The 26,386-nt window shown below is 43.2% G+C and overlaps 1 protein-coding gene across 1 annotated transcript in view; it reads left to right on the forward strand.

Moving 5' to 3' along the window:
* Window positions 1-26,386, forward strand: part of LOC109898180 (contactin-3-like) — a 96,560-nt gene that overhangs the window by 54,358 nt on the left and 15,816 nt on the right. The window contains exons 5-13 of the mRNA XM_020493037.2: window positions 1,025-1,123; window positions 9,833-10,036; window positions 10,589-10,691; window positions 11,116-11,300; window positions 15,399-15,535; window positions 15,955-16,084; window positions 17,507-17,657; window positions 18,137-18,264; window positions 20,571-20,746. Of these exons, the coding sequence (XP_020348626.1) occupies window positions 1,025-1,123; window positions 9,833-10,036; window positions 10,589-10,691; window positions 11,116-11,300; window positions 15,399-15,535; window positions 15,955-16,084; window positions 17,507-17,657; window positions 18,137-18,264; window positions 20,571-20,746 (1,313 nt within the window). The remainder of the gene's footprint in view (window positions 1-1,024; window positions 1,124-9,832; window positions 10,037-10,588; window positions 10,692-11,115; window positions 11,301-15,398; window positions 15,536-15,954; window positions 16,085-17,506; window positions 17,658-18,136; window positions 18,265-20,570; window positions 20,747-26,386) is intronic.

The following is a 26,386-nucleotide window of genomic DNA, read 5'->3' on the forward strand; positions in this document are numbered from 1 at the left end:
GAAATTAATATTACCGTCATGATCAGCTGCAGCTGTGTGGTTATGCTTTCCAACCAGCCTGCACCACCTGTCTGTAGATAGCCTAGGTAGCCTACCTCCTCCTGCTTTAGAATCAGCACCTTGGCTGAGAGTTCTAATTCTCAACTGCTCTGTTGGAAGATGGCCACCCACCGCGTGGCCTGGACAGAATCCTGCTATGACTTGGCCGTGTTGGATTTCACCACGGTCATCAGAGACTGGCTCATTAATCTTCCCTTCGCTCTCCCACTCCCCTCTATAATCCTTCTCTTTTCCCAATTTGTCTTAACGGTCACATTGACTTTCTTTTGTTTGTGTTCGGGGCCTGACTGCAGGGCTGCCAGCCCAAGGGTGCGGAGTCATTAGGCACAGGGGTACAGTGGTTTGCCCATCACTCACTGAAACAGAGTAATGTTTCATCATCCCAGGTACAAGCTCAGTCTGTCAGCTTTTTCCCCTTTCATTTGCAGGGATGAATTGCTCCCAGAGTATCAATGGGGAAGCTAAGTGCAAGATTACACTGCATTTAATAATGATGTTGGTTATTGCTCTTGGCACTGAATCCTGTTTTTCGTCATGTGCTCTATGTTTGTTAAGTTCTTCCAAGTTTCCTCCTCTCTCTATTATCCCTTTGCAAGTTAATCTCCTGCTGCTATCATAACAACGGTGTGTTGTGAGGTATACATCACATACTCAAGTCCATCAATAATGTTCAATGTTACAGTTGCCTTTCAAAGTATTGTATAGCATTGGGTGTGTTCTAAAGCAATCAATCACTGTACCTGTGAATGGTTTCCTGCACCACATGGATTTTAGAGCTTTGAAGAAACCAATATAACGGATGCATGTGTTGGTGAAACTCAAACCACAGTGGGAAACTGATTACTGATTGAGTTGTCAGCTGTATTTAGGCATACTCATGTTAGTGCTTACTGTCCATTATGCTTTATTATGCATATTCATCCATTCTGTAGTAACACTAAAGCTGGATTTTTGTGTTGATTAGACCTAGATAACTTCAAGACCCAAACTGCACGGAGTGCTGTGAATGTCCGAGAGGGCCAAGGAGTGGTTTTGTTATGTGGACCACCCATGCATTCTGGAGGTATGTTTTCTCCTTATCAGAGATATCTATGAATAACTGGAAAGGTACCGCTCTTCTGTATCCCATTACAATCTTTGATTAAGTATTATATACAGAAGTTATTCGGGGGGGGGGGGGGGGGGGGGGGGGTCACAATATGTTTATTCATAACACCGTATTTGTTAGCCCTCAAAGCAATCATTCCAGCTAGCAACCTCAAATGAAACGTATTGCACACAGATGTCTGCAGAATAAAGCCGTGCGTGATTGGCCTCTGTTTGTTTTTCATTCTGAACTATTTCCTTCAATTAGAGACAAATCTGGGGGCAAATGAAAAGATGTTCCTCAAATTGGAGGCTTAACCTGATCCTTAGGCAATACGTTCCCAGCAAAGTGATTTTAAAACCTGGATCACATAATCAATTGTAACTTATCCCAACTCAAATGGAATGTAGAATTCAAAGTGATTTTTCAAACTCATTTATTCTATACCCTAGAGGAAAAACAAACAAAAAAACTTTCTGGGATATCTTGTTTATCTTTCATGCTATTTTCAACTTGTACAGATGAATGACTCTGCACATTTGAGATTGCTATTGAAGTCTGTGTGATCGCAACCCTACTCAGTTCAACTTTCCTTGGTATTGAATAATGGACTTTGCACATACAGACTGACCCTGTTGCAGGACCATAATATATGCAATTTAGCAGACACTTTTATCCAAAGCGACTTAGTCATGCGTGCATACATATTACGTATGGATGGTCCCAGAAATCAATCCCACTACCCTGGCATTACAAGCGCCATGCTCTACCAACTGAGCTACAAAGGACCACCACTCACTTTAAAGGGATAATTTGCGATTTTGGCAAGGACGCCCTTTATCTACTTCAGAGTCAGATGAAGAAGTTGAAAAGCTTCAAGTTCCTCGGCGTACACATCACTGACAATCAACACTCGATGTCACTGAAAGGCCAAAAAGATCATCAAGGACATCAATCACCCAAGTCACAGCCTGCTCACCCCGCTACCATCCAGATGCGAAGTCTGTACAGGAACATCACAGCTGGGACCGAGAGACTGAAAAACAGCTTCTATCTCAAGGCCATCAGACTGTTAAATATCCATCCACTCAACCCTGCACCTTAGAGGCTGCTGCCCCATATGCATTGGAAAGAAAGTATGTGAACCCTTTGGAATTACCTGGATTTATGCAGAAATTGGTCATGACATTTGATCTGATTTTCATCTAAGTCACAACAATAGACAAACACAGTCTACTTAAACTAATAACACATGACAAATTATATATTTGTATGTCTTTGTTGAACACAGTGTAAACATTCACTGTGCAGGGTGTAAAAAGTATGTGAACCCTTGGATTTAATAACTGGTTGACCCTCCTTTGGCAGCACTAAACCAAATGTTTTCTGTAGTTGCGGATCAGACCTGCACAATGTCCAGGAGGAATTTTGGACCATTCCTCTTAACAAAACTGTTTCAGTTAAACAATATTCTTGGGGGTGAACTTTATTTATTTATTTATTTTATTTAACCTTTATTTAACCAGGTAGGCTAGTTGAGAACAAGTTCTCATTTTCAACTGCAACCTGGCCAAGGTAAAGCGAAGCAGTGTGACACAGACAACAACACAGAGTTACACATGGAGTAAACAATAAACAAGCCAATAACACAATAAACAAGTCAATGACACAGTAGGAAAAAATTAAGTCTTATATGCAGTTTGTGCAAATGTCATGAGGAGTTAGGCAATAAATAGGCCATAAGAGCGAATAATTACAATTTAGCAGATTAACTTGTTGAGTGTAGGGGGCAGTATTTTCGTTTTTGGCTAAGAAACGTATCCATTTGAAACTGCCTATTTCTCAGCCCCAGAAACTAGAATATGCATATAATTGTCAGATTAGGATTGAAAACGCTCTAAAGTTTCCAAAACTGTAAAAATATTGTGAGTATAACAGAACTGATATTGCAGGCGAAAGCCTGATGAAAATCCAATCAGGAAATGCCTCTTATTTTGAAACCTCTCTGTTCCTATGCATGCATATCCTCCATTTAAGGGGATATCAACCATATTCCTTTTTCTATGGCTTCCCTAAGGTGTCAACAGTCTTTAGACATAGTTTCAGGCTTTTATTTTGAAAAATGAGCGTGAAAGATCACATTGCGTAAGTGGATAGGTGGGGGCTCTCAGAGTGAGTTTTGCGCAATTGAGTAAAGCTGCCATTGTTCCTCCCGCTGTTATTGAAAAAGCTACACACTCGGTTGATATATTATCGAATATGTATTTTAAAAACAGCCTGAAGATTGATTATAAAAAACGTTTGACATGTTTCTGTGGACATTATGGATATTATTTGGAATATACGTCTGTGTTTTCATGACCGCTCTTTCCTGTGGATTTCTGAAACATAACGTGACAAACAAATGTCTGTATTTTGGGTATAAAAATAATCTTTATGGAACAAAAGGAACATTTGTTGTGTAACTGGGAGTCTCGTGAGTGAAAACATCCGAAGATCATCAAAGGTAAACAATTGTTTTGATTGCTTTTCTGATTTTCGTGACCTAGCTACTTAATGCTTAGTGTACATAATGTTATGTTGTGCTATCGATAAACTTACACAAACGCTTGGATTGCTTTCGCTGTAAAGCATAATTTCAAAATCTGAGATGACAGGTGGATTAACAAAAGGCTAAACTGTGTTTTCCTATATTGCACTTGTGATTTCATGAATATGAATATTTTTTTGTAATATTATTTGACTGTGGCGCTATGCTATTCAGCAGGTGCTGATGACAATTATCCCGGTACCGGGATGGGTAGCGTCAACAAGTTAATACTGGAGTGATAAATGAGCAGATGATGATGTGCAAGTAGAGATACTGCTGTGCAAAAGAGCATAAAAATAAATAAAATAAAAACAGTATGGGGATGAGGTAGGTAGATTGGGTGGGCTATTTACACATGGACTATGTACAGCTGCAGCGATTGGTTAGCTGCTCAGATAGTTGATGTTTAAAGTTGGTGAGGGAAATAAAAGTCTCCAACTTCAGCGATTTTTGCAATTCGTTCCAGTCACTGGCAGCAGAGAACTGGAAGGAAAGGCGGCCAAATGAGGTGTTGGCTTTGGGGATGATCAGTGAGATAAACCTGTGTGCTACGGGTGGGTGTTGTGATCGTGACCAGAGAACTGAGATAAGGCGGAGCTTTACCTAGCATGGACTTGTAGATGACCTGGAGCCAGTGGGTCTGGCGACTAATATGTAGCGATGGCCAGCCGACTACAGCATACAGGTCGCAGTGGTGGATTGTATAAGGTGATTTGGTAACAAAACGGATTGCACTGTGATAGACTGCATCCAGTTTACTGAGTAGAGTGTTGGAAGCTATTTTGTAGATGACATCGCCGAAGTCGAGGATCGGTAGGATAGTAAGTTTTACTAGGGTATGTTGGCAGCGTGAGTGAAGGAGGCTTTGTTGCGGAATAGAAAGCCGATTCTAGATTTTATTTTGGATTGGAGATGTTTAATATGAGTCTGTAAGGAGAGTTTACAGTCTCGCCAGACACCTAGGTATTTATAGTTATCCACATATTCTAGGTCAGAGCCGTCCAGGGTGGTGATGCTAGTCGGGCGGGCTGGTGCGAGCAGCAAATGGTTGAAAAGCATGCATTTGGTTTTACTAGCGTTTAAGAGCAGTTGGAGGCCACGGAAGGAGTGTTGTATGGCATTGAAGCTCGTTTGGAGGTTAGTTAGCACAGTGTTCAAGGAAGGGCCAGAAGTATACAGAATGGTGTCATCTGCGTAGAGGTGGATCAGGGAATCGCCCAGAGCAAGAGCGACATCATTGATATAAACAGAGCAAAGAGTCGGCCCGAGAATTGAACCCTGTGGTACCCCCATAGAGACTGCCAGAGGTCCGGACAACATGCCCTCCGATTTGACACACTGAACTCTGTCTGCAAAGTAATTGGTGAACCAGGCGAGGCAGTCATTAGAAAAACCAAGGCTATTGAGTCTGCCGATAAAAATACGGTGATTGACAGAGTCGAAAGCCTTGGCCACGTCGATGAAGACGGTATATATTTTATCGATGGCAGTTATGATATCATTTAGTACCTTGAGCGTGGCTGAGGTGCACCCGTGACCGGCTCGGAACCCGGATTGCACAGCGGAGAAGGTACAGTGGGATTCGAAATGGTCAGTGATCTGTTTATTACCTGGCTTTCGAAGACTTTAGATAGGCAGGGCAGGATGGATATAGGTCTGTAACAGTTTGGGTCTAGGGTGTCACCCCGTTTGAAGAGGGGGATGACCACGGCAGCTTTCCATTCTTTGTGGATCTCGGACGATATGAAAGAGAGGTTGAACAGGCTGGTAATAGGGGTTGCAACAATTGTGGCGGATAGTTTTAGAAAGAGAGGGTCCAGATTGTCTAGCCCAGCTGATTTGTACGGGTCCAGGTTTTGCAGCTCTTTCAGAACATCTACTGTCTGGATTTGGGTGAAGGAGAAGCTGGGGAGGTTCTGGCGAGTAGTTGCGGAGGAGGTGGAGCTGTTGGCGAGGGTTGGAGTGGCCAGGAAGAAGGCATGGCCATCCGTTGAGAAATGCTTACTGAAATGTTCGATTATCATGGATTTTTCAGTGGTGACCGTGTTACCTAGCCTCAGTGCAGTGGGCAGCTGGGCGGAAGTGCTCTTGTTCTCCATGGACTTTAGTGTCTCCAAACATTTTGGAGTTAGAGCTACAGGATGCAAATTTCTGCTTGAAAAAGCTAGCCTTTGCTTTCCTAACTGACTGCGTGTATTGGTTCCTGACTTCCCTGAACAGTTGCATATCGTGGGGACAATTCGATGCTTTTGCAGTCCGCCACAGGATGTTTTTGTGCTGGTCAAGGGCAGTCACGTCTGGAGTGAACCAAGGGCTATATCTTAGTTCTGCATTTTTTGAACGGGGCATGCTTATGCTAAGATGGTGAGGAAATTAATTTTAAAGAATGACCAGGCATCCTCGACTGATGGGATGAGGTCAATATCCTTCCAGGATACCCGGCCTGGTCAATTAGAAAGGCCTCCTCGCAGAAGTTTTTTAGGGAGTGTTTGACAGTGATGAGGGGTGGTCGTTTGACCGTGGATACAGGCAATGAGGCAGTGATCGCTGAGATCCTGATTGAAAACAGCGGAGGTGTATTTGGAGGGCAAGTTGGTCAGGATAATGTCTATGAGGATGCCCATGTTTACAGATTTAGGGTTGTACCTGGTGGGTTCCTTGATGATTTGTGTGAGAATGAGGGCATCTAGCTTAGATTGTAGGACTGCCGGGGTGTTAAACATATCCCAGTTTCGGTCACCTAAGAGAACGAACTCTGAAGCTAGATGCGGGGCGATAAATTCACAAATGGTGTCCAGGGCACAGCTAGGAGCGGAGAGGGGTCGATAGCAGGTGGCAACAGTGAGAGACTTATTTCTGGAGAGGTTCATTTTTTAAATGAGAAGTTCAAACTGTTTGGGTATAGTCCTGGAAAGTATGACAGAACTTTGGAGGCTTTCTCTGCAGTAGATTGCAACTCCTCCCCCTTTGGCAGTTCTATCTTGATGGAAAAGGTTGTAGCTGGGTATGGAAATCTCAGAATTGTTGGTGGCCTTCCTAAACCAGGATTCAGACACGGGCAAGGACATCAGGGTTGGTGTGCTAAAGCAGTGAGTAAAACAAACTTAGGGAGGAGGCTTCTCTCTTGAGGTCATGCCACAGCATCTCAATCGGGTTGAGGTCAGGACTGACTGGGCCACACCAGAAGGCATATTTTCTTCTGTTGAAGCCATTCTGTTGTTGATTTACTTCTGTGTGTTGGGTCATTGTCCTGTTGCATCACCCAACTTCTGACTAGCTCAGTTGGCGGACAGATAGCCTTACGTTCTCCTGCAAAATGTGTTGATAAACTTGGAAATTCATTTTTCTGTCGATGATGGCAAGCTGTCCAGGCCCTGTGACAGCAAAGCAGCCCCAAACCAAGCAGCCTCCTCCCTAAGTTAGTTTTTTTCTCCCCACGTAGTGTTGTGTTCCTTCCAAACAACTCAACTTTAGTTTCATCTGTCCACAGAATATTTTGCCAGTAGCGCTGTGGAACATCCAGGTGCTCTTATATGAACTTCAGACTTGCAGCAATGTTTTTTTGGGGACAGCAGTGGCTTCTTCTGTGGTGTCCTCCCATTAACACCATTCTTGTTTAGTGTTTCACGTATCGTAGACTCGTCAACAGAGATGTTAGGATGTTCCATAGATTTCTGTAACTCTTTAGCTGGCACTCTAGGATTCTTCTTAACCTCAATGAGAATTATGTTCTGTGCTCTTGCCGTCATTTTTGCAGGACGGACACTCCTAGGGAGAGTAGCAACAGTGCTGAACTTTCTCCATTTATAGACAATTTGTCTTACCGTGGACTGATGAACATAAAGGCTTTTAGAGATTCTTCTCTAACCCTTTCCAGCTTAATGCAAGTCAACAATTCTTAATCTTAGGTCTTCTGAGATCTCTTTTGTTCGAGGCATGGTTCACATCAGGCAATGCTTCTTGTGAATAGCAAACTCAAATTTTGTGAGTTTTTTTTATAGGTCAGGGCAGCTCTAACCAACATCTCCAATCTCGTCTCATTGATTGGACTCCACGTTTGCTGACTTCTGACTCCATACCTTTTCCAACCTACACTGTTAATGTTTAAATTATATATTCAATATAGGCATGAAAAATACAATAATTTGTGTGTTATTAGTTTAGGCACACTGTGTTTGTCTATTGTTGTGACTTAGATGAAGATCAGATCAAATTTTATGACCAATTTATGCAGAAATCCCGGTAATTCCAAAGGGTTCACATACTTTGTCTTGCCACTGCACATAGAAATGGACTTTCATAATGGAACACTATTCACTTGAATAATGTTTACATACTGCTTTACTCATTTCATATGTATATACTCTATTCTATTCTACTGTATTTTAGTCCATGCCATGCAGACATTGCTCGTCCTAAGATGTATATATTTCTTAATTGCATTCTTTTACTTTTAGATGTGTGTGTATTGTTGTGAATTGTTAGATACTACTGCACTGTTGGAGCTAGGAACACAAGCATTTCGCTACACCTGCAATAACATCTGCTAAATATGTGTATGTGACCAATATAATTTTATTTGAACTTGTGAATATCATTTTTATGTCTGTGTGCAGTTTAAGGAAGTAACTTCCTTCATACTAGAGAGACAAAAAAATGGTATACACGGTTCCTATGACTCTGGGGAAGTAGATAAAGGGCCTCATTGCCAAAAACCTGAAGTATCCTTTTAAACGTGACCCATTAGAGGTTCCTCTCTTTTGTATAGTACACATTGTGTGTGTGTGTGTGTATACAGGCCTGTACAGCTGAAGGAGTTGATAATGGCCTTGTGTAGCCAGTTTGAAACACACTGCGACAGCCTCTTGCTCAGAAATGATCTTATGCCAGGCATGTTGTTGTCACCATAGCAGTATTGTGTTTTGTTTGGTTTTCCTTTTTTGAACAAGAGAATACGACCCAGTAAGCGTAGCACTGCTCTCATTGCATTGTGAAGCATGAATGTGACGCACAACCTTGAACTCGTTGGGCCCATTGTTACCCACTGACTATAAGACATCCCTGCTGGTTTTTATTCTGCCTCAGTGGCTTCAAATGTTGGAATAGATGTTTTCTCAAATGACACATTATATCTCATGTTACATAGACATGGCCACAAATGAAATATTGTTGCGAGCTAAAGTGACTGCATTAGGGCTCCATCATAAATATTTGTTTATTCTCAAGGGCTCAATTATGGGATGGTTTCCTTTTGTGTTGTAGCTATGGCATGTTTGTAACGTTGTGCATGTTACATAAATGGCTATTGTGTTCAATAAGAAAAGAGGTTGTTGCACTATATTTTCATTTTCCTCTTTACTTGTATTTGCTTGACAAATGCTATCACTGTTCATCACTGGCCACATAGCTTAGAGTCAGGGATACCTGGTCTTGCTTTGCTTCATCAGAATGAATTAGTTTTGGCTTCATTGAACCGACTGCCAAAGCGTGATCCCAGCAGCCAAGGTTGCAAGGCTTTTTGCTCCCAGGGGGACAGGAAATGAGTGACAGTACGTACACACTTTGTAGCTCCCTACACACTCTCGCCTCCACACCACATTGGATAGGCTACTGCTACAGTACCTCATGCCTGTGAATCTGTGCTCTCTTCAAGATGAGTCAGTAATGCTGTGTTCTGTGTTCTTAATTATGCTAGTCCTGTTGGCTGAGGAGAAGCATGGCATGCATGAGACAAGCCTGGAAGAAAGCCCTGTCCTGAGTCACTCAGAGTAGAGAACAGGGCATGTGTCATGAGAGTGCCAGTGCGGTGCTGTAATCCATTTTGGTTTGCTCTCTTTCCTTTGGACTCTCTTTCTTGTGAAGCAATAGCTGTTCTACTGCATTCGCCTGGTATCTTTAAACTTTAAATATAGAGAAGAAAATGTATTTTGATTTCTAGTACAGTATTTCAGCAATAGGATATATCTACACAAACATTTCACATACATGCTAAATGATATTTTCAAAAGGGCATTTTTCAATGTTGACTACTACGTCTATGTTACTGTTCAGTACTACTACTGTATTTACCGCTGTCACATTCCTCTTCCTCCTAGAGCTGACATTTGCATGGATCTTCAATGAGTACCCCTACTTAGTCCAGCAAGATAGTCGTCGATTCATCTCCCAGGAGACAGGAAGTCTGTACATCGCTAAAGTGGAGCCTTCTGATGTGGGCAACTACACCTGTGTGGTCAACAATAGCATCACTAAGGGCAAAGTCCTCAGCTCTCCTACACCACTGGTCCTGAGGAATGACGGTAAGATCCCATCCTTTATGTAAACATACACGCTGATCAGACTGCACAAGCTGCCCAGATTAAGCCCCTTGTAAAAGAGATAGGCGCTACACAGGCTACAACATCAATAGTCTACCCCGCTCAACGTGTATAGCATTGGCAGACTATACACAGTCTACAATAGACCATTCTTTCCTGATAGTCTATAATGCTAATTGTACTTGGTAAAAGACAGGGTAACCTTACCTCCTCAAAGGGAAAAGTCATCGGGTGGAGTTGCTGCCCTCCTAGCAGCTTGAATATTAGATTCAGTCTGAAAAGAAGTCACATCTCCACAGGAGATGAATACATACCATCCCCTCCCCCAGGTGTATTCTTCTTTGAATCTTTAATAAACCTTTTCCGTTTCTCTCCCTCTTACCAACCTCTCAGTGATCGTTTCTGTTCCACACATAAAGACCTTTGTGTTTCTGGGCCCATGTTATTGTTGAGCTTGTCTTCCAAGGTGTAAAGTGTGTATGCCATTAATCATTGATGCCAAAATGCTGTTTGTGTATTGTCTCCCTTTCATAGGAGCAATGGGTGAATACGAACCGAAAATAGAAGTTAATTTCCCTGACACTGTTCCAGCTGCGAAGGGATCCACGGTAAAACTAGAATGCTTCGCACTGGGAAAGTAAGTGAATGTGCATGTGTTTGTGAGAGTGCAGGTTTATTTGTTATGCAGGTCTTTGTAATTAGGAGGTTTGCTGTTCATAGGATGCTGGAATATTAGTGATATCACTCATCGTCTTGAAGTCAAGTATCACAGACTTACAGAGGAGTAAAGAGAGTAGCACATTGTGAGGATGTGAAAATCAAACATCCTTTCATATGTCCAGGAAGGCAAAGCTGTTGAAATTTGCTACAGTGAAAATGGATGAATGCCAGATTTCCAGATTTGTATGGTTACATTAATTCTAAAGGCTTTGGCAGCCTCCTCTTTAGAGAAAAATTTAATTCCATGACACAGAAAGATGCTTCTGTAGTTAATCAACATTTTTCACCTCAGACTGACAGAGAGTCGCCATAAGGGATTTTTTCTCCTCATTGTGTTGCAGCCCAGTCCCAGAAATAAGTTGGAGGAGAACCAGCGGTGTCCCATTTCCCAGTAAGGTGAAGATGAAGAACTCCAACGCTGTTCTTGAAATTCCACATTTCCAGCAGGAAGACACAGGGATGTATGAGTGCGTGGCAGAAAATAGCCGGGGGAAAAACGCTGCACGAGGTCGTATCGCCTTCCAGGGTAAGTGATCCATTTTACATTGAAGGAATCCAGAGACACTTATGAGTCAATGTGCTGTTGTAATAGATACCCACATTTGTAAATGTAGGCTTGGAGTCAGAATACTGGCTTTGGCCTTGGTTATCTGTTAGAAAACTTGGCTGTGTGAAATTTCAAGTTTTAATGTCACCAATGCCATATTCCCAAGCCAAACCTTTTCAACTTCCTGAGGAGGAAGAGGTGCTGTCGCACCATCTTCATGAGTGTGCACATGTGAGTGGACTATTTGAAGTCCTTAGTTATTTGGACACAGAGGTACTTGAAGCTCTCGACCCGCTCCACTGCAGCCCCGTCGCTGTGGATGGGGGCGTGCTCGCCCCCCAGTTTCCTGTAATCCACTATCAGCTCCTTGGTCTTACTAACGTTGAGGGAGAGGTTGTTGTTCCAGCACCACACTGCCAGATCACTGACCTCCTCCCTGTAGGCTGACCTCCTCCCTGTCTCATTGTCTCCGGTGATCAGGCCTACCACCGTTGTGGCGTCAGCAAGCTTGATGATGGTGTTGGAGTTGTACGTTACCACGCAGTCGTGGGTGAACAAGGAGTACAGGAGGGGACTAAGCACACACCCCTGTGGGGCTCCCGTGTTGAAGGTCAACGTGGCACAGAGGTGATACTCTTACCACCTGGGATCGGCCCATCAGGAAGTCCAGGATCTAGTAGCAGAGGGAAGATGTTCAGTCCCAGGGTCCTAAACTTGGTGACAAGCTTGGAGGGGACAATGGTGTTGAACTCTGAGTTGTAGTAAATGAACAGCATTCTGATATAAGTATTCCTCTTGTCGTGACGTTGTATTAGTTAATGTGATGACTGTTGCCCATCGAATGATTACAAGTTTCTAATTGCGTGATTAACTGAATCAAGCAATTATTAACTCATTAACCTGGGGCACCATGGGGAAACTAGTTTTTATTGAGTTTCTATTTCCCAAATTAACTCAGAATATCAGAATATCGATTTTACAACAGCCGCTAATTAACCAGTTACCTCTACCAATCTCGTTCTGAACGTCATATAGCCCATGAATCTGCACGGACCCGGGTCTCACCAATGACTTCGTACCACACTAATCTTAGTTGAATATTTATTTACTAAAAAGGTAAAATGATGATAGAAGATACACATAGACAAAACACATTATAGGCGATTGATTAGAACTTAGTATAACGGGCCAACACACTATGGTGCGTGTTCCCCAAAAGGGGGATTTCAAAGAGAGAGAGAAAAAAGAAAGTACACGAGAGAAATATACATTTGGGTGAATTTGTCAGCTATGCTATTCTAACCCTAGCCTTGCCCCAAACTGCAACTCTTATGGGTCAGACTATAATGATGTATTACGTGGGGATGATCTCTGAGGATTCTCTGCGTGGACCGTCTAGGCTGCTCGATGACACACTACTCCGGCGTACCTCTCTGATCGTCCTCCCGATGTCAGTGTCCTTTTGGCTTAGGAGGCTGTTCCCTCACCCTTTGCTCTGGAAGGGGTCTTCTGTGGACAGACAGCTCTGTAGCTCAGAACTCACAGCATAGGAATGAAACCCTTTAGATACCACGATTCGATGGGAGATGGAGGCTAGGTGGTTCGACTTGAATTCACCCGCTTAGACACAGCTACTCATCCATAGCTTAGGTAGAAAAGGATTTCTTTGTCTTCAAACTTGCGTTGCGTTCTGTGTTCGTTGACTTTTTTAGACCTTTGCTGCAGCTTGGGTCACGTCGTCCTCTATGTAAGGTTTTATACCCTTGGGTCAGAAGTGGGCGTAACCACCTTTAGGGCAATTCTCTGGGCATACCAAGTTAATGAGGGCAAGGTCTAGATTTCACTCAAATCCAATTTTAGACATTTCATCGTTACCAAAACATTCCCTTTGATTTGGACATTTTCCACACAAAGTACAATGTATAAACATCAAACATATACTAGGAAATCTCTTTACGTTACAATGTTTTCGGAATAACGTCATCTATTGACCTTTAATAACAAAACAAAAATGACATACATTTTCATATTCCATCTATCGTCATGACTACCATTGTGGCTGATGGGTAACCATTGTTCCAAAGTCCCTTTATTTCATGTTTAATGTTCTGAGGCTGGTTCTCCATAGTAACAGGACAAAGGAATTTGTCTGTGGCCTAAGATTTACTAGGGGCGTGAGGGGTCATAAAACCCACCACATCTTCAGACCCCTAGATCTCTCCTCCTCTGTTGGGGTTGAGAGATAATCTGTAGGGTTGTGGTCTCCTGTAACCTGACCTGGTCAGGACAGTCATGACACTCTTATCTGGGTGGGTGAGGGCAGTGTGGAGTGAGATTCCATCGTATATGGATATATTCAAATCAAATCAAATTGTATCGGTCACATAAGCATATTTAGCAGTTGTTATTGCGGGTGTAGCTAAATGCTTGTGTTCCTAGCTCAACAGTGCAGTAATATCTAAAAATTCACAACAACTAATCTAAAAGTAAAATAATGGAATTAAGAAATATATAAATATTAGGATGAGCAATGTATGAGTGGCATTGAATAAAATACAGTACAATAGAATATAGTATATACATTTGAAATGAGTAAAGCAGTATCTAAACATTATTCAAATGACTAGTGTTCCATTATTAAAGTGACCAGTGATTCTCTAAGGTGCAGGGTTCAGTAACCGGGTGGTAGCCGGCTAGTGATGGCTATTTAACATTTAACAATATTTAACTGATGGCCTATAGATAGAAGCTGTTTTTCAGTCTCTTGGTCCCAACTTTGATGCACCTGTGCTGACTTTGCCTTCTGGAGGATAGTGGGGTTCGGTGGTTGAAGGCCAGGGCTCGGTGGTTGATGTCCTTGATGATCTTTTTGACCTTCTTGTGACATCGGGTCCTGTAGGTGTTCTGGAGGGCAGGCAGTGTGCCTCCGGTGATGCATTGGGCAGACCGCACCACCCTTTGGAGAGCTCTGCGGTTGCGGGCGGTGCAGTTGCCGTACAAAGCAGTGATACAGCCCGACCGGATGTTCTTAATTGTGCATCTATAAATGTTTGTGAGAGTCTTAGGGGCCAAGCCAAATTTCTTCTGCCTCCTCACAACACTGTCTGTGTGGGTGGACCATTTCAGATCGTCAGTGATGTGTACGCAGAGGAACATTAAGCTTTCCACCTTCTCCACTGCAGTCCCATCAATGTGGATAGGGGTGTGCTCCCTCTGCTTTTTCCTGAAGTCCTCGATTAGCTCCTTCGTTTTGTTAATGTTAAGGGAGAGGTTATTTTCCTTGCACCACTCTGCCAGGTCCCTCACCTACTTCCTGTACTCTGTCTTGTCATTGTTGCTAATCGGGCCTACTATGGTTGTGTTGTCTGCAAACTTGATGATTGAGTTGGAGGCATTTGTGGCAATGCAATCATGAGTGAACAGGGATTACAGGAGGGGGCTGAGTATGCACCCTTGTGGGGCCCCTGTGTTGAGGATCAGTGAAGTGGAGGTGTTGTTTCCTACCTTCACCACCTGGGGGGCGGCCCATCAGGAGGTCCAGGACCCAGTTGCACAGGACTTAATTGCCCCTAGTGGTGAAGCTGACGTATTGATGGAAGTTGGGCAAGTTGTGTCTTAATGACCCCGGATGTACGTTTCCCGCTTGTATATAGCAATTCATTAATTGCCAACTTGTTATATTTCTTGTCTTGAGGTGGGATGTATACAGCAGTCACAATAGCAGCTGAAAGCTCCCTTGGGAGTTAGAAGGGTCGGCATTTGACCATCAGGCATTCCAAGATGGGTGAACAATGTGTCGAGACTTTCACTGTACTCAAGTCAGCACACAATTTGCTGTTGATGAAGAGGCATACCCCTCCCCCTCTCGATTTCCCTGAGTCTACTGTCCTGGCAGCTCGGTGAATGGAGAATCCAATGATGGAATATTCATTCAAACTGTTAAGGCACAATTCTGATATTATGTCAGCGGTCCACGATAACAATTTATTTTCAGTCTTGGCTCTGTTGTCCTTGTTATCATCATTATTTCTTTGACACATCATGTCCCTGACATCTGCATATTCCCTCTTTTCATAGCAAAACCCCATTGGCTGCAAACAATGATCGACGGGGCCCTGTCCATTGAGGAGAACCTGTTCTGGGAGTGTAAGGCAAACGGAAAACCCAAGCCCTCCTACAGTTGGCTGAGGAATGGAGACAACCTAATGGCAGAGGTATGTATGGAGTCTTGCATGTTAAACCACATCAGCATCTCCACATAGTGTGCTGTGCTTCAGGATCTCTGAACAGCTGATGGGGTCCAAATTCAGTCTGAGTAATACATCAGCAGCAAAATGTTTTAGTGGCTTTTCCAACTTGATGGCCATGGGAAATACATAGCTTATTAGTGGTCTACTGCTATTGACAACATCACTTTCTTTGTTTTTGTTGAAGCAGCAGGTCAGCATTTTCTACCCCCTCACCCTATCCCAGTCCCAACCTGAGCATACATACCAGAACAGGGTGCTATAAAGTGTTATTTCTTCCCCTCTCTTGTCTCTTCATAGTGTACAAGTAATTGCATTTGCGCCTGTGGACATAATAGACTGCTCCAGCAATACATATGCAGATCTGCTTGCTTTCTCGTCCACAGGGCCGGGTGCAAATCGAAAACGGGGCTCTCTCCATAGCAGCATTAAACCTGTCAGACGCCGGAATGTATCAGTGTGTGGCTGAAAACAAACATGGCATTATTTATTCCAGCGCTGAGCTAATGGTGTTAGGTAAGATAGCTTTCCTCTCTGCTTTTATGTGTGTCTAGATTGCTGTGTGTTTGATCATATTCTTAAAGATAAAACTAGCACCCTGCCGTTGCCCTTTTCAACATTCACTCGCAGCCTCATTTAATGCCACTTCGGCTCCAGAGAAGAAAATATGAATCTGATGGAGTGTCTCATTTTACTTTCAATCATTTCACCATATTGATTTTGATACTACAAACGCATTGCACAGTGGTATCAGAGGGCTTTCTCATGTAGATTACATATCGATTTATTCAGAGAGCTTTGCTGAGTTCTATCTGACTGACTGGATGAGAAATCCAATTCTGTCTTGATATTTAATGACACTGGGGGTCTCAGATGATGACTGACAAAATGTGATGATGACAGACAAAGCCCAACGTTTAGAGAAGCCCATAGTGTGTAGTGAGGACTGGTCTCTATGGGGGAGGGGGGAAATGGCTTCATCGCTGAAGCTCTGGAGCAAAATCAAATCAAATCAAATTTATTTATATAGCCCTTCGTACATCAGCTGATATCTCAAAGTGCTGTACAGAAACCCAGCCTAAAACCCCAAACAGCAAGCAATGCAGGTGTAGAAGCACGGTGGCTAGGAAAAACTCCCTAGAAAGGCCAATACCTAGGAAGAAACCTAGAGAGGAACCAGGCTATGTGGGGTGGCCAGTCCTCTTCTGGCTGTGCCGGGTGGAGATTATAACAGAACATGGTCAAGATGTTCAATGTTCATAAATGACCAGCATGGTCGAATAATAATAAGGCAGAACAGTTGAAACTAGAGCAGCAGCACAGTCAGGTGGAAGTTGAAACTGGAGCAGCAGAATGGCCAGGTAGACTGGGGACAGCAAGGAGTCATCATGTCAGGTAGTCCTGGGGCATGGTCCTAGGGCTCAGGTCAGTTGAAACTGGAACAGCAGCATGGCCAGGTGGACTGGGGACAGCAAGGAGTCATCATGTCAGGTAGTCCTGGGGCATGGTCCTAGGGCTCAGGTCCTCCGAGAGAGAGAAAGAAAGAGAGAAGGAGAGAATTAGAGAACGCACACTTAGATTCACACAGGACACCGAATAGGACAGGAGAAGTACTCCAGATATAACAAACTGACCCCAGCCCCCCGACACATAAACTACTGCAGCATAAATACTGGAGGCTGAGACAGGAGGGGTCAGGAGACACTGTGGCCCCATCCGAGGACACCCCCGGACAGGGCCAAACAGGAAGGATATAACCCCACCCACTTTGCCAAAGCACAGCCCCCACACCACTAGCAGTTCCTATGGAGATCCTGGTTTTGATGCCATTGGATAGGGGAAGGAGGGAGGGAATGATAGTCAATCTCAGCTCAGCACAGTTGATCTGTGAGTTGGTTCAAGTTGTCTTCTTCACTTCCCCCCCTGTGTCTCCTAAAGCATCACCTCCCAGTTTCTCCAAGAATCCACTGAAGCCCCTGCTGAAAGCTCGCTCTGGCAGTGAAGTGGTTCTGGAGTGCAAGCCCCAAGCCTCGCCCCGGGCAATTAGCCTGTGGAAGAAAAGCAATGAGATCGTGCAGAAAAACGAGAGGTAGTGTGAAACCCAGCATGAACAAAGGGCAGCTGTGTGTGATTAGAATATTTGCAGATGTGTGGATGAATAGGGGCCTATGAGAAGAAAACAAACCCCTGGAAAAAATGTAGATATAGATAGTAAATGTTGTATGCGGAGTCTGTGCATTATTGAATGCTTAGCATATGCAAATACCTACATTTCAGTCATTCAGGTTTCAGGCTTATTTTGTTTAAATTCAAAAATTCACATGCAGATAACCATCTCTTGGATGGCAAGCCTGGGTAGAAGGATTGGCATTAGGACACCAATTTCACAGGAAATTGCTAAATGCAAAGTCAATTTTCAGTTTTCTCTGTTGGAATACAAGGAAAAATGGAAATGATGTTGAAACGGAAGGCTATTATGCATCCTAGCACTTGGACTGTATTCAAAAATGGCTCTTCTATTCTCTACCCAAGCAACAGCTCAGATATTCTCTGTTATTTATCTCCTAGGATTACTCTGCTTGCCAACGGGACACTGAAGATTGTCAATGCAACCAGAAGGGATGCGGGGAGCTACACATGCATCGCTAAAAATCAGTTTGGGACTGCAAGCGCCACCGGAAGACTCCTTATCACAGGTGTGATATCATGACGTGTTCTCACAATAAGCCCGATGCATCTCCCAAAAACTATTCATTTTGGTTCATGATTTTAACGTAATATCAATTTTTAACATCAACCGCTGTCATTACTGTCGGATATTTTTATCTACTGTCTTGTACTGATTATTGTACCAATAATTCCAACCTAACATTTAATGAAAGTGATCGTTACAATTTTGTCCGTACTACTTCGATTGGTCATTACTATTTTGTCTGTACATAGACAAGGTTGTAATTTTGCAATTAAAGCAATTGGAATTGATTTCACTAGAGAGAGTGGTGAAATAGACAAGTTATTATACAGCAATTAAGTGAAGGTCTTTATTTATGGGTGTGGTGACGTAGTGTGTTGGTGCAGTTATCGGGTACATGTATTGTAAGCGTCCGTCACTACCGCCATTGTTTTTCTCATTAGCTTTTTTAGGTCATACGCCAACAGCTGAACCCTTTAATCTAATGGAATTTAATTATCCTGACCTTTCTCTTACAATGCCCATACTCCACTGCAGCCACCATTGGGAATGTATTCTGCTTGCATAAATCAAATCAAATCAAATGTATTTATTTATATAGCCCTTCGTACATCAGCTGATATCTCAAAGTGCTGTACAGAAACCCAGCCTAAAACCCCAAACAGCAAGCAATGCAGGTGTAGAAGCACGGTGGCTAGGAAAAACTCCCTAGAAAGGCCAAAACCTAGGAAGAAACCTAGAGAGGAACCAGGCTATGTGGGGTGGCCAGTCCTCTTCTGGCTGTGCCGGGTGGAGATTATAACAGAACATGGCCAAGATGTTCAAATGTTCATAAATGACCAGCATGTTCGAATAATAAGAAGGCAGAACAGTTGAAACTGGAGCAGCAGCACGGCCAGGTGGACTGGGGAGAGCAAGGAGTCATCATGTCAGGTAATCCTGGGGCATGGTCCTAGGGCTCAGGTCCTCCGAGAGAGAGAAAGAAAGGGAGAAGGAGAGAATTAGAGAACGCACACTTAGATTCACACAGGACACCGAATAGGACAGGAGAAGTACTCCAGATATAACAAACTGACCCTAGCCCCCTGACACATAAACTACTGCAGCATAAATACTGGAGGCTGAGACAGGAGGGGTCAGGAGACCTACTTCAAACATTTTCCCCCAATTTGACCATGCAAATATGGAGTATTAACCAGAAATTTTGTTAACCTGTCTAGGACTGGGGTTCCGCTAGCAACAGCCAGTGAAAGTGCAGGGCGGCAAATTCAAAACAACAAAAATCTCATAATTAAAATTCCTCAAGCATACGAGTATTTTATACCATTTTAAAGATATAATTCTCGTTAATCCAGCCACAGTGTCTGATTTCAAAAAGGATTTACAGCACCACAAACGCACCACAAACGATTGTTAGGTCACCACCAAGCCACAGAGAAACACAGCCATTTTTTCCAGCCAAAGAGAGGAGTCACAAAAAGCAGAAATAGACATAATCACTAACCTTTGATGATCTTCATCAGATGACACTCATAGGACTTGATGTTACACAATACGTGTATGTTTTGTTTGATAAAGTTCATATTTATATAAAAAAATCGGATTTACATTGGCGCGTTACGTTCAGTAGTTCTAAAACATGCGGTGATATTGCAGAGAGCCACATCAATATACAGAAATTGACGAAAAGTTCTAAAAGTTCCGTTACAGCTCGTAGAAACATGCCAACCTAAGTATGGAATCAATCTTTAGGATGTTTTTTGCACAAAACGTAATTAATGTTCCAAACGGACAATTCCTTTGTCTGTACAAATGAAGTGGAACGTAGCTACTTTTCACGTGAGCGCGCCAGACCGAGGCTGTGGCACTGACAGACCACTCACTCAAAGAGCCCTTATGAGCCCCTCCTTTAGAGTAGAATCCTCAAAACAGGTTCTAAATACTGTTGCCATCTAGTGGAAGCCTTGGGAAGTGAAACATAACTAATATCACCCTGTATCTTCAAACTGTTTGAATGACTAATTGTAATATGTGTATATTAGCATCTGGGACATAGGAGGCAGTTCACTCTGGGCATGCTATTCATCCAAAAGTGAAAATGCTGCCCCCTATCCCAAAAAGGTTAAATGTCAGTTAGGCAACAATAGTTTGAAAGTTAAGCTCTAGAAGCTAGATACATGTAGCTATGGTGATCCTTGTCATAATAATAGTTTGATATAGTTATAATCTTAAACACTAGAGTTGTTTGAATTTAGTGGTTCCCACCCAGAGAGTATTAAGATGCATACTAAACTGTCGTTGCCTGGACAGAGCCCACCAGAATCACCCAGAGGCCTGCTAACATGGAGATCATTGTTGGCGAGAGTATCGTGCTGCCCTGCCAGATAGCCAGCGATCCAGCCTTGGATGTGTCTTTCTCCTGGGAATTCAACGGGCAGCTCATAGACTTCCACGGGGATGCCGACCATTTCGACAGAGTAGGAGGGGTAAGTCATCAGCAGCATTGGACCACCGCTGTGAGGCTATTCTACACTCTTAGAAAAAAGGGTTATTCGGCTGTCCCCATAGGAGAGCCCTTTTTGGTTCCAGGTAGAACAATTTTGGGATCCATGTAGAACCCTCTGTATAAATGGTTCTACATGGAACCCAAAATGCTTTTTCAAAGGGTTCTCCTACTGGGAAAGCCGAAGAACCCTTTTAGGTTCTAGATAGCACCCTTGTTTATAAGAGTGTGGGATATTTTTTCACACAGTGTGGCAGACTATGCAAAACAATATGGCTTATTTTGAAACTGTATAATCTCTGTATAATAGGTTGGCTACGTCTTAAAAACATCTAAAAGCCCTATTGTTACACAGTAGGCTACTTTATTAAATGTGTATTCAAGAAGAGTACAAATGAAGGATGTGTTGGGATCAAATCTTAGCAGCAGTCTCATTGAAGTGTTGCTTCAATAGGCTGTATTTAATTTCCATTGTTTCAAGCTATAGTTTCTCTTTTTCAATGAATCTGCCATGCATATTTCGTCTCCCTGTCTATTGGACAGCTCATATCAATTGCAATGTTATCCATAAGACAATATAAAGGTGAAAAGCCATAGTATTTCGTAGGAGATCATGCTAATCCATAAAATGTTTCTATGGTGGAATAAGCCTGATTAATTAAAAGTATTTTTACTTTTCATCCATCCACCTCAAGGGAGAACATTTTGTTATCATCTCTCTTTGCTGTAATTTAATTTGCATACCTATTTATGAATCTTGTGCCCTGGAAGAGTTTTATAATGAGTTGGCTGGCATTAACCAAGGGCAAGCCTTGGCACCTGTAAAATTCCTCATTCCTTGAATTAACGATAAGAGACTACTCTTTGTTGAAAATATGTGTTCAGTTTTGATATTCATTTGTTCTGCACTTGTCTCTGCCAAATAGTTTTAGGGAAATGTTTTCACTGTTTTATGGATTCATTCCTCACCCCAGGTTCATTGTATGGATATAGTTGGAAAAAAATTAATGAATGGATAAAAGTTGAGGTTGGTATTGGAGTTCAACCCCTCCAATGTTGTGGTCATGCTAAGTTCACTCCTGCGTGGAAATTACAAATGGCATTGACATGTGGACACACACATAATGCGAAAGAGTTTTCACAGATTCCATATCCCAATGCCCAAGGAGATTACCAGCTCCTCTCAACAGCTTCTAATGAATGAATTAACATAATTAAACCAGATCTGCCTCATAGCTTCCTGCCTGCCAAAGCATGGGATTTAACCCCTCGTACTCCGGTCAGACATCTGCTGGCTGGTATGTCAGACGTATACATGGCATAGGCATGTTAACCTCTCAGAGGAGAGGAGTGCCATGCCATCCCTTAGCTTCACATAAGTGCCACTCTGCTCCGCTTGGTCTTTGACTCTGAAACGTGAGGATCCTCAGGCCGTTCATTAGAGGGTCTTCACAGATCCACCTGTACCCGAATACCCGAGAACCGGGTCTAGGTCGGATCTGATACGGGTCTCAGGTATGTGTCTTCAGGTCCGTTTAGAATGGTTCTCTATATATAAACAGATATTTATGCATATCGGGTCCGGGTGGGAAAGCCCCAGGTCCATTTCGGAACAGGTCTAAATTTTTGGACCTATGAAGACCTCTAGTGTTCATACCCAATTGCAGCCAAGCCAAGTTGTCGTCACTGCCCAGTGAGTTGATGAAATCTGGCGTGACTTGAGTGTGTCTAACCTGGCTAGCCCTCAGGTGAATCATCTCTGCACAAGCACACTCCATGTCCTAAAGGATGGCATGCTGTGTATGTGTAACAGACCACTTCACCAAGTGAACATTGGCCCTGGATTTTTGGAATGTGAGTTCCAACTCCCCAGAGTGATGGTAGCCTTGATATGTGCCTAATAATTAACTGCAGATACAGTGGTCCAGGTAGAACCTCTTTTTTTCTCTCACACAATACTCCATAATGACAAAGTGAAAACATGTTTTTAGACATTTTTGCAAATGTATTGAAAATGAAATACAGAAATATCTAATTTCCATAAGTATTCACACCCCTGAGTCAATACTTTGTAGAAGCACCTTTGACTGCGAATACAGTTTTGAGTCGTCTTGTGTATGTCTGTATCAGCTTTACACATCTGGATTTGGGGATTTTGGATTTGGGGATTTTCTCCCATTCTTCCCTGCAGATTTTCTCAAGCTCTGTTAAGTTAGATGTCTTCAAGTCTTTCCACAGATTTTCAGTGAGATTCAAGTGTGGGCTTTGTATGGGCCACTGAAGGACTTTCACATTCTTGTTCTGAAGCCATGTAAGTCTTGCTTTGACTGTATGCTTGGGGTCATTGTCCTGTTGGGAACTTACATTTTTGCACTCTGAAGCAGGTTCTCTTCAAGCATTTGCCTGTATTTGACTCCTTTCATTGTTCCCTCTATCCCTACCAGCCTCCCAGTCCCAGTCACTGAAAAGCATCCCCATAGCATGATGCTGCCACTGCCATGCTTCACGGGTGGGATGGTGTTAGACAGGTGATGAGCTGCATACAGGCCAAAGAGTAACATGTTTAGCTCATCAGACCACTGAATCATTTGCCTTATGCTCTCATAGTCTTTCATGTGCCTTTTTCTCAGGAGTGGTCTCTGTATGGGCACTCTCCAATAAAGCTTCAGTGGTGAAGTGTTGTAGAGACTGTTGTCCTTCTGGCAGGTTCTCCTATTTCAGCCAAGGAACTCTGTCAGTGGTCCTTCTTGCCGGTTGCTCAGTTTGGTCTGACGGCCAGCTCTAGGCAGAGTCTGGGTAGTTCCATATTTTTTCCATTTCCCAATGATGGAAACCACTATGTCTAGGAAACTTTCAACACTCTAGAAATGGTTTTATAACCTTCCAGAGATATGTGCCTCATCGCAATTATATCTAAGAGATATACGGACAGTTCCTTGGACTTCATGGTACAGTTTCGGCTCTGACTTCAACTGTTAACTACGGGACCTTGTGTAGATAGTTGTGTTTCTTTCTAAATCATGCCCAAACAATTGAATTGGCAACAGGTGGACTACAAACAAGTTTTTCTTTATTTAGCCAGGTAGGCTAGTTGAGAACAAGTTCTCATTTGCAACTGCGACCTGGCCAAGATAAAGCGTAGCTATTTGACACATACAACAACACAGAGTTACACATGGAATAAACAAAACATAGTCAATAATACAGTAGAAAAAAGAAAACAAAAGTCTATATACAGTGAGTGCAAATGAGGTAAGATAAGGGAGTTAAGGCAATAAAAAGGTCATGGTGGCGAAGTAATTACAATAGAGCAATTAAACACTGGAATGGTAGATGTGCAGAAGATGAATGTACAAGTAGAGATACTGGTGTGCAAAAGAGCAAGATAAATAAATAAACACAGTTTGGGGATGAGGTAGATAGATGGGCTATGTACAGGTGCAGTGATCTGTAAGCTGCACTGACAGCTGGTGCTTAAAGCTAGTGAGCGAGATGTGAGTCTCCAGCTTCAGTGATTTTTGCAGTTCATTCCAGTCAGAGAACTGCAGAGAACTGGAAGGAAAGGCGACCAAAGGAGGAATTGGCTTTGGGGGTGACCAGTGAGATATACCTGCTGGAACGTGTGCTACGAGTGGGTGCTGCTATGGTGACCAGTGAGCTGAGATAAGGCAGGGCTTTACCTAGCAGAGACTTGTAGATGACCTGTAGCCAGTGGGTTTGGCAACGAGTATGAAGCGAGGGCCAACCAACGAGAGCATACAGGTCGCAGTGGTGGGTAGTGTATGGGGCTTTGGTTACAAAACAGATGGCACTGTGATAGACTGCATCCAATTTGTTGAGTAGGGTGTTGGAGGCTATTCTATAGATGACATCGCCGAAGTCGCGGAACGGTAGGATGGTCAGTTTTACGAGGGTATGTTTGGCAGCTTGAGTGAAGGATGCTTTGTTGCGAAATAGGAAGCCGATTCTAGATTTAATTTTGGATTGGAGATGCTTAATGTGAGTCTGGAAGGAGAGTTTACAGTCTAGCCAGACACCTAGGTATTTGTAGTTGTCCACGTATTCTAATTCAGAGCCGTCCAGAGTAGTGATGCTGGACAGGCGGGCAGGTGCGGGCAGTGATCGATTGAATAGCATGCATTTCATTTTACTTGCATTTAAGAGCAGTTGGAGGCCACGGAAGGAGAGTTGTATGGCATTGAAGCTCATCTGGAGGTTAGTTAACACAGTGTCCAAAGAGGGGCCAGAAGTATACAGAATGGTGTCGTCTGCGTAGAGGTGGTTCAGAGAATCACCAGCAGCAAGAGCGACATCATTTATGTATACAGAGAAGAGAGTTGGCCTGAGAATTGAACCCTGTGGCAATCCCATAGAGACTGCCAGAGATCCGGACAACAGGCCCTCCGATTTGACACACTGAACTCTATCAGAGAAGTAGTTGGTAAACCAGGCGAGGCAATCATTTGAGAAACCAAGGCTGTTGAGTCTGAAAATAAGAATGTGGTGATTGACAGAGTCGAAAGCCTTGGCCAGGTCAATGAATAGGGCTGCACAGTAATGTCTCTTATCGATGGTGGTTATGATGTCGCTTAGGACCTTGAGCGTGGCTGAGGTGCACCCATGACCAGCTCTGAAACCAGATTGCATAGCGGAGAAGGTACGGTGGGATTCAAAATGGTCGGTAATCTGTTTGTTAACTTGGCTTTCAAAGACCTTAGAAAGACATGGTAGGATGGCTATAGGTCTGTAACAGTTTGGGTCTATAGTCTCTCCCTTTGAAGAGTAGGATGACCGCAGCAGCTTTCCAATCTTTGGGAATCTCAAACGATACAAAAGAGAGGTTGAACAGGCTAGTAATAGGGGTTGCAACAATTTCGGCAGATTATTTTAGAAAGAGAAGGTCCAGATTGTCTAGCCCGGCTGATTTGTAGGGGTCCAGATTTTTCAGCTCTTTTAGAACATCAGCTATCTGGATTTGGGTGAAGGAGAAATGGTGGGGGCTTTGGCGGGTTGCTGTGGAGGGTGCCGGGCAGTTGACCAGGGTAGGGTTAGCCAGGTGGAAAGCATGGCCAGCCATAGAGAAATGATTATTGAAATTCTCAATTATAGTGGGTTTATCGGTGGTAAGTGTTTCCTAGCCTCAGAGCAGTGGGCAGCTGGGAGGAGGTGCTAATGCAGAATGCCATAGGAAGTTTTTGTGCTGGTCAAGGGTAGACAGGTCTGGAGTGAACCAAGGACTATATCTATTCCTAGTTCTACATTTTTTGAACGGGTCATGCTTATTTAAGATAGTGAGGAAGGCACTTTTAAAGAATAACCAGGCATCCTCTACTGATGGGATGAGGTCAATGTCATTCCAGGATACCCCAGCCAGGTCGATTAGAAAGGCCTGCTCGTAGAAGTGTTTTAGGGAGCATTTGACAGTGAAGAGAGGTGGTCGTTTGGTCGCAGACCCATTGCGGATGCAGGCAATGAGGCAGTGATCGCTGAGATCTTGATTGAAAACAGCAGAGGTGTATTTGGAGGGGGAGTTAGTTGATATCTATGAGGGTGCCCGTGTTTACGGATTTGGGGTTGTACCTGGTAGGTTCATTGATCATTTGTGTGAGATTGAGGGCATCAA

Source organism: Oncorhynchus kisutch, linkage group LG1, assembly GCF_002021735.2.
Source record: "Oncorhynchus kisutch isolate 150728-3 linkage group LG1, Okis_V2, whole genome shotgun sequence".
In the NCBI taxonomy this organism is placed as follows: Eukaryota; Metazoa; Chordata; class Actinopteri; order Salmoniformes; family Salmonidae; genus Oncorhynchus; species Oncorhynchus kisutch.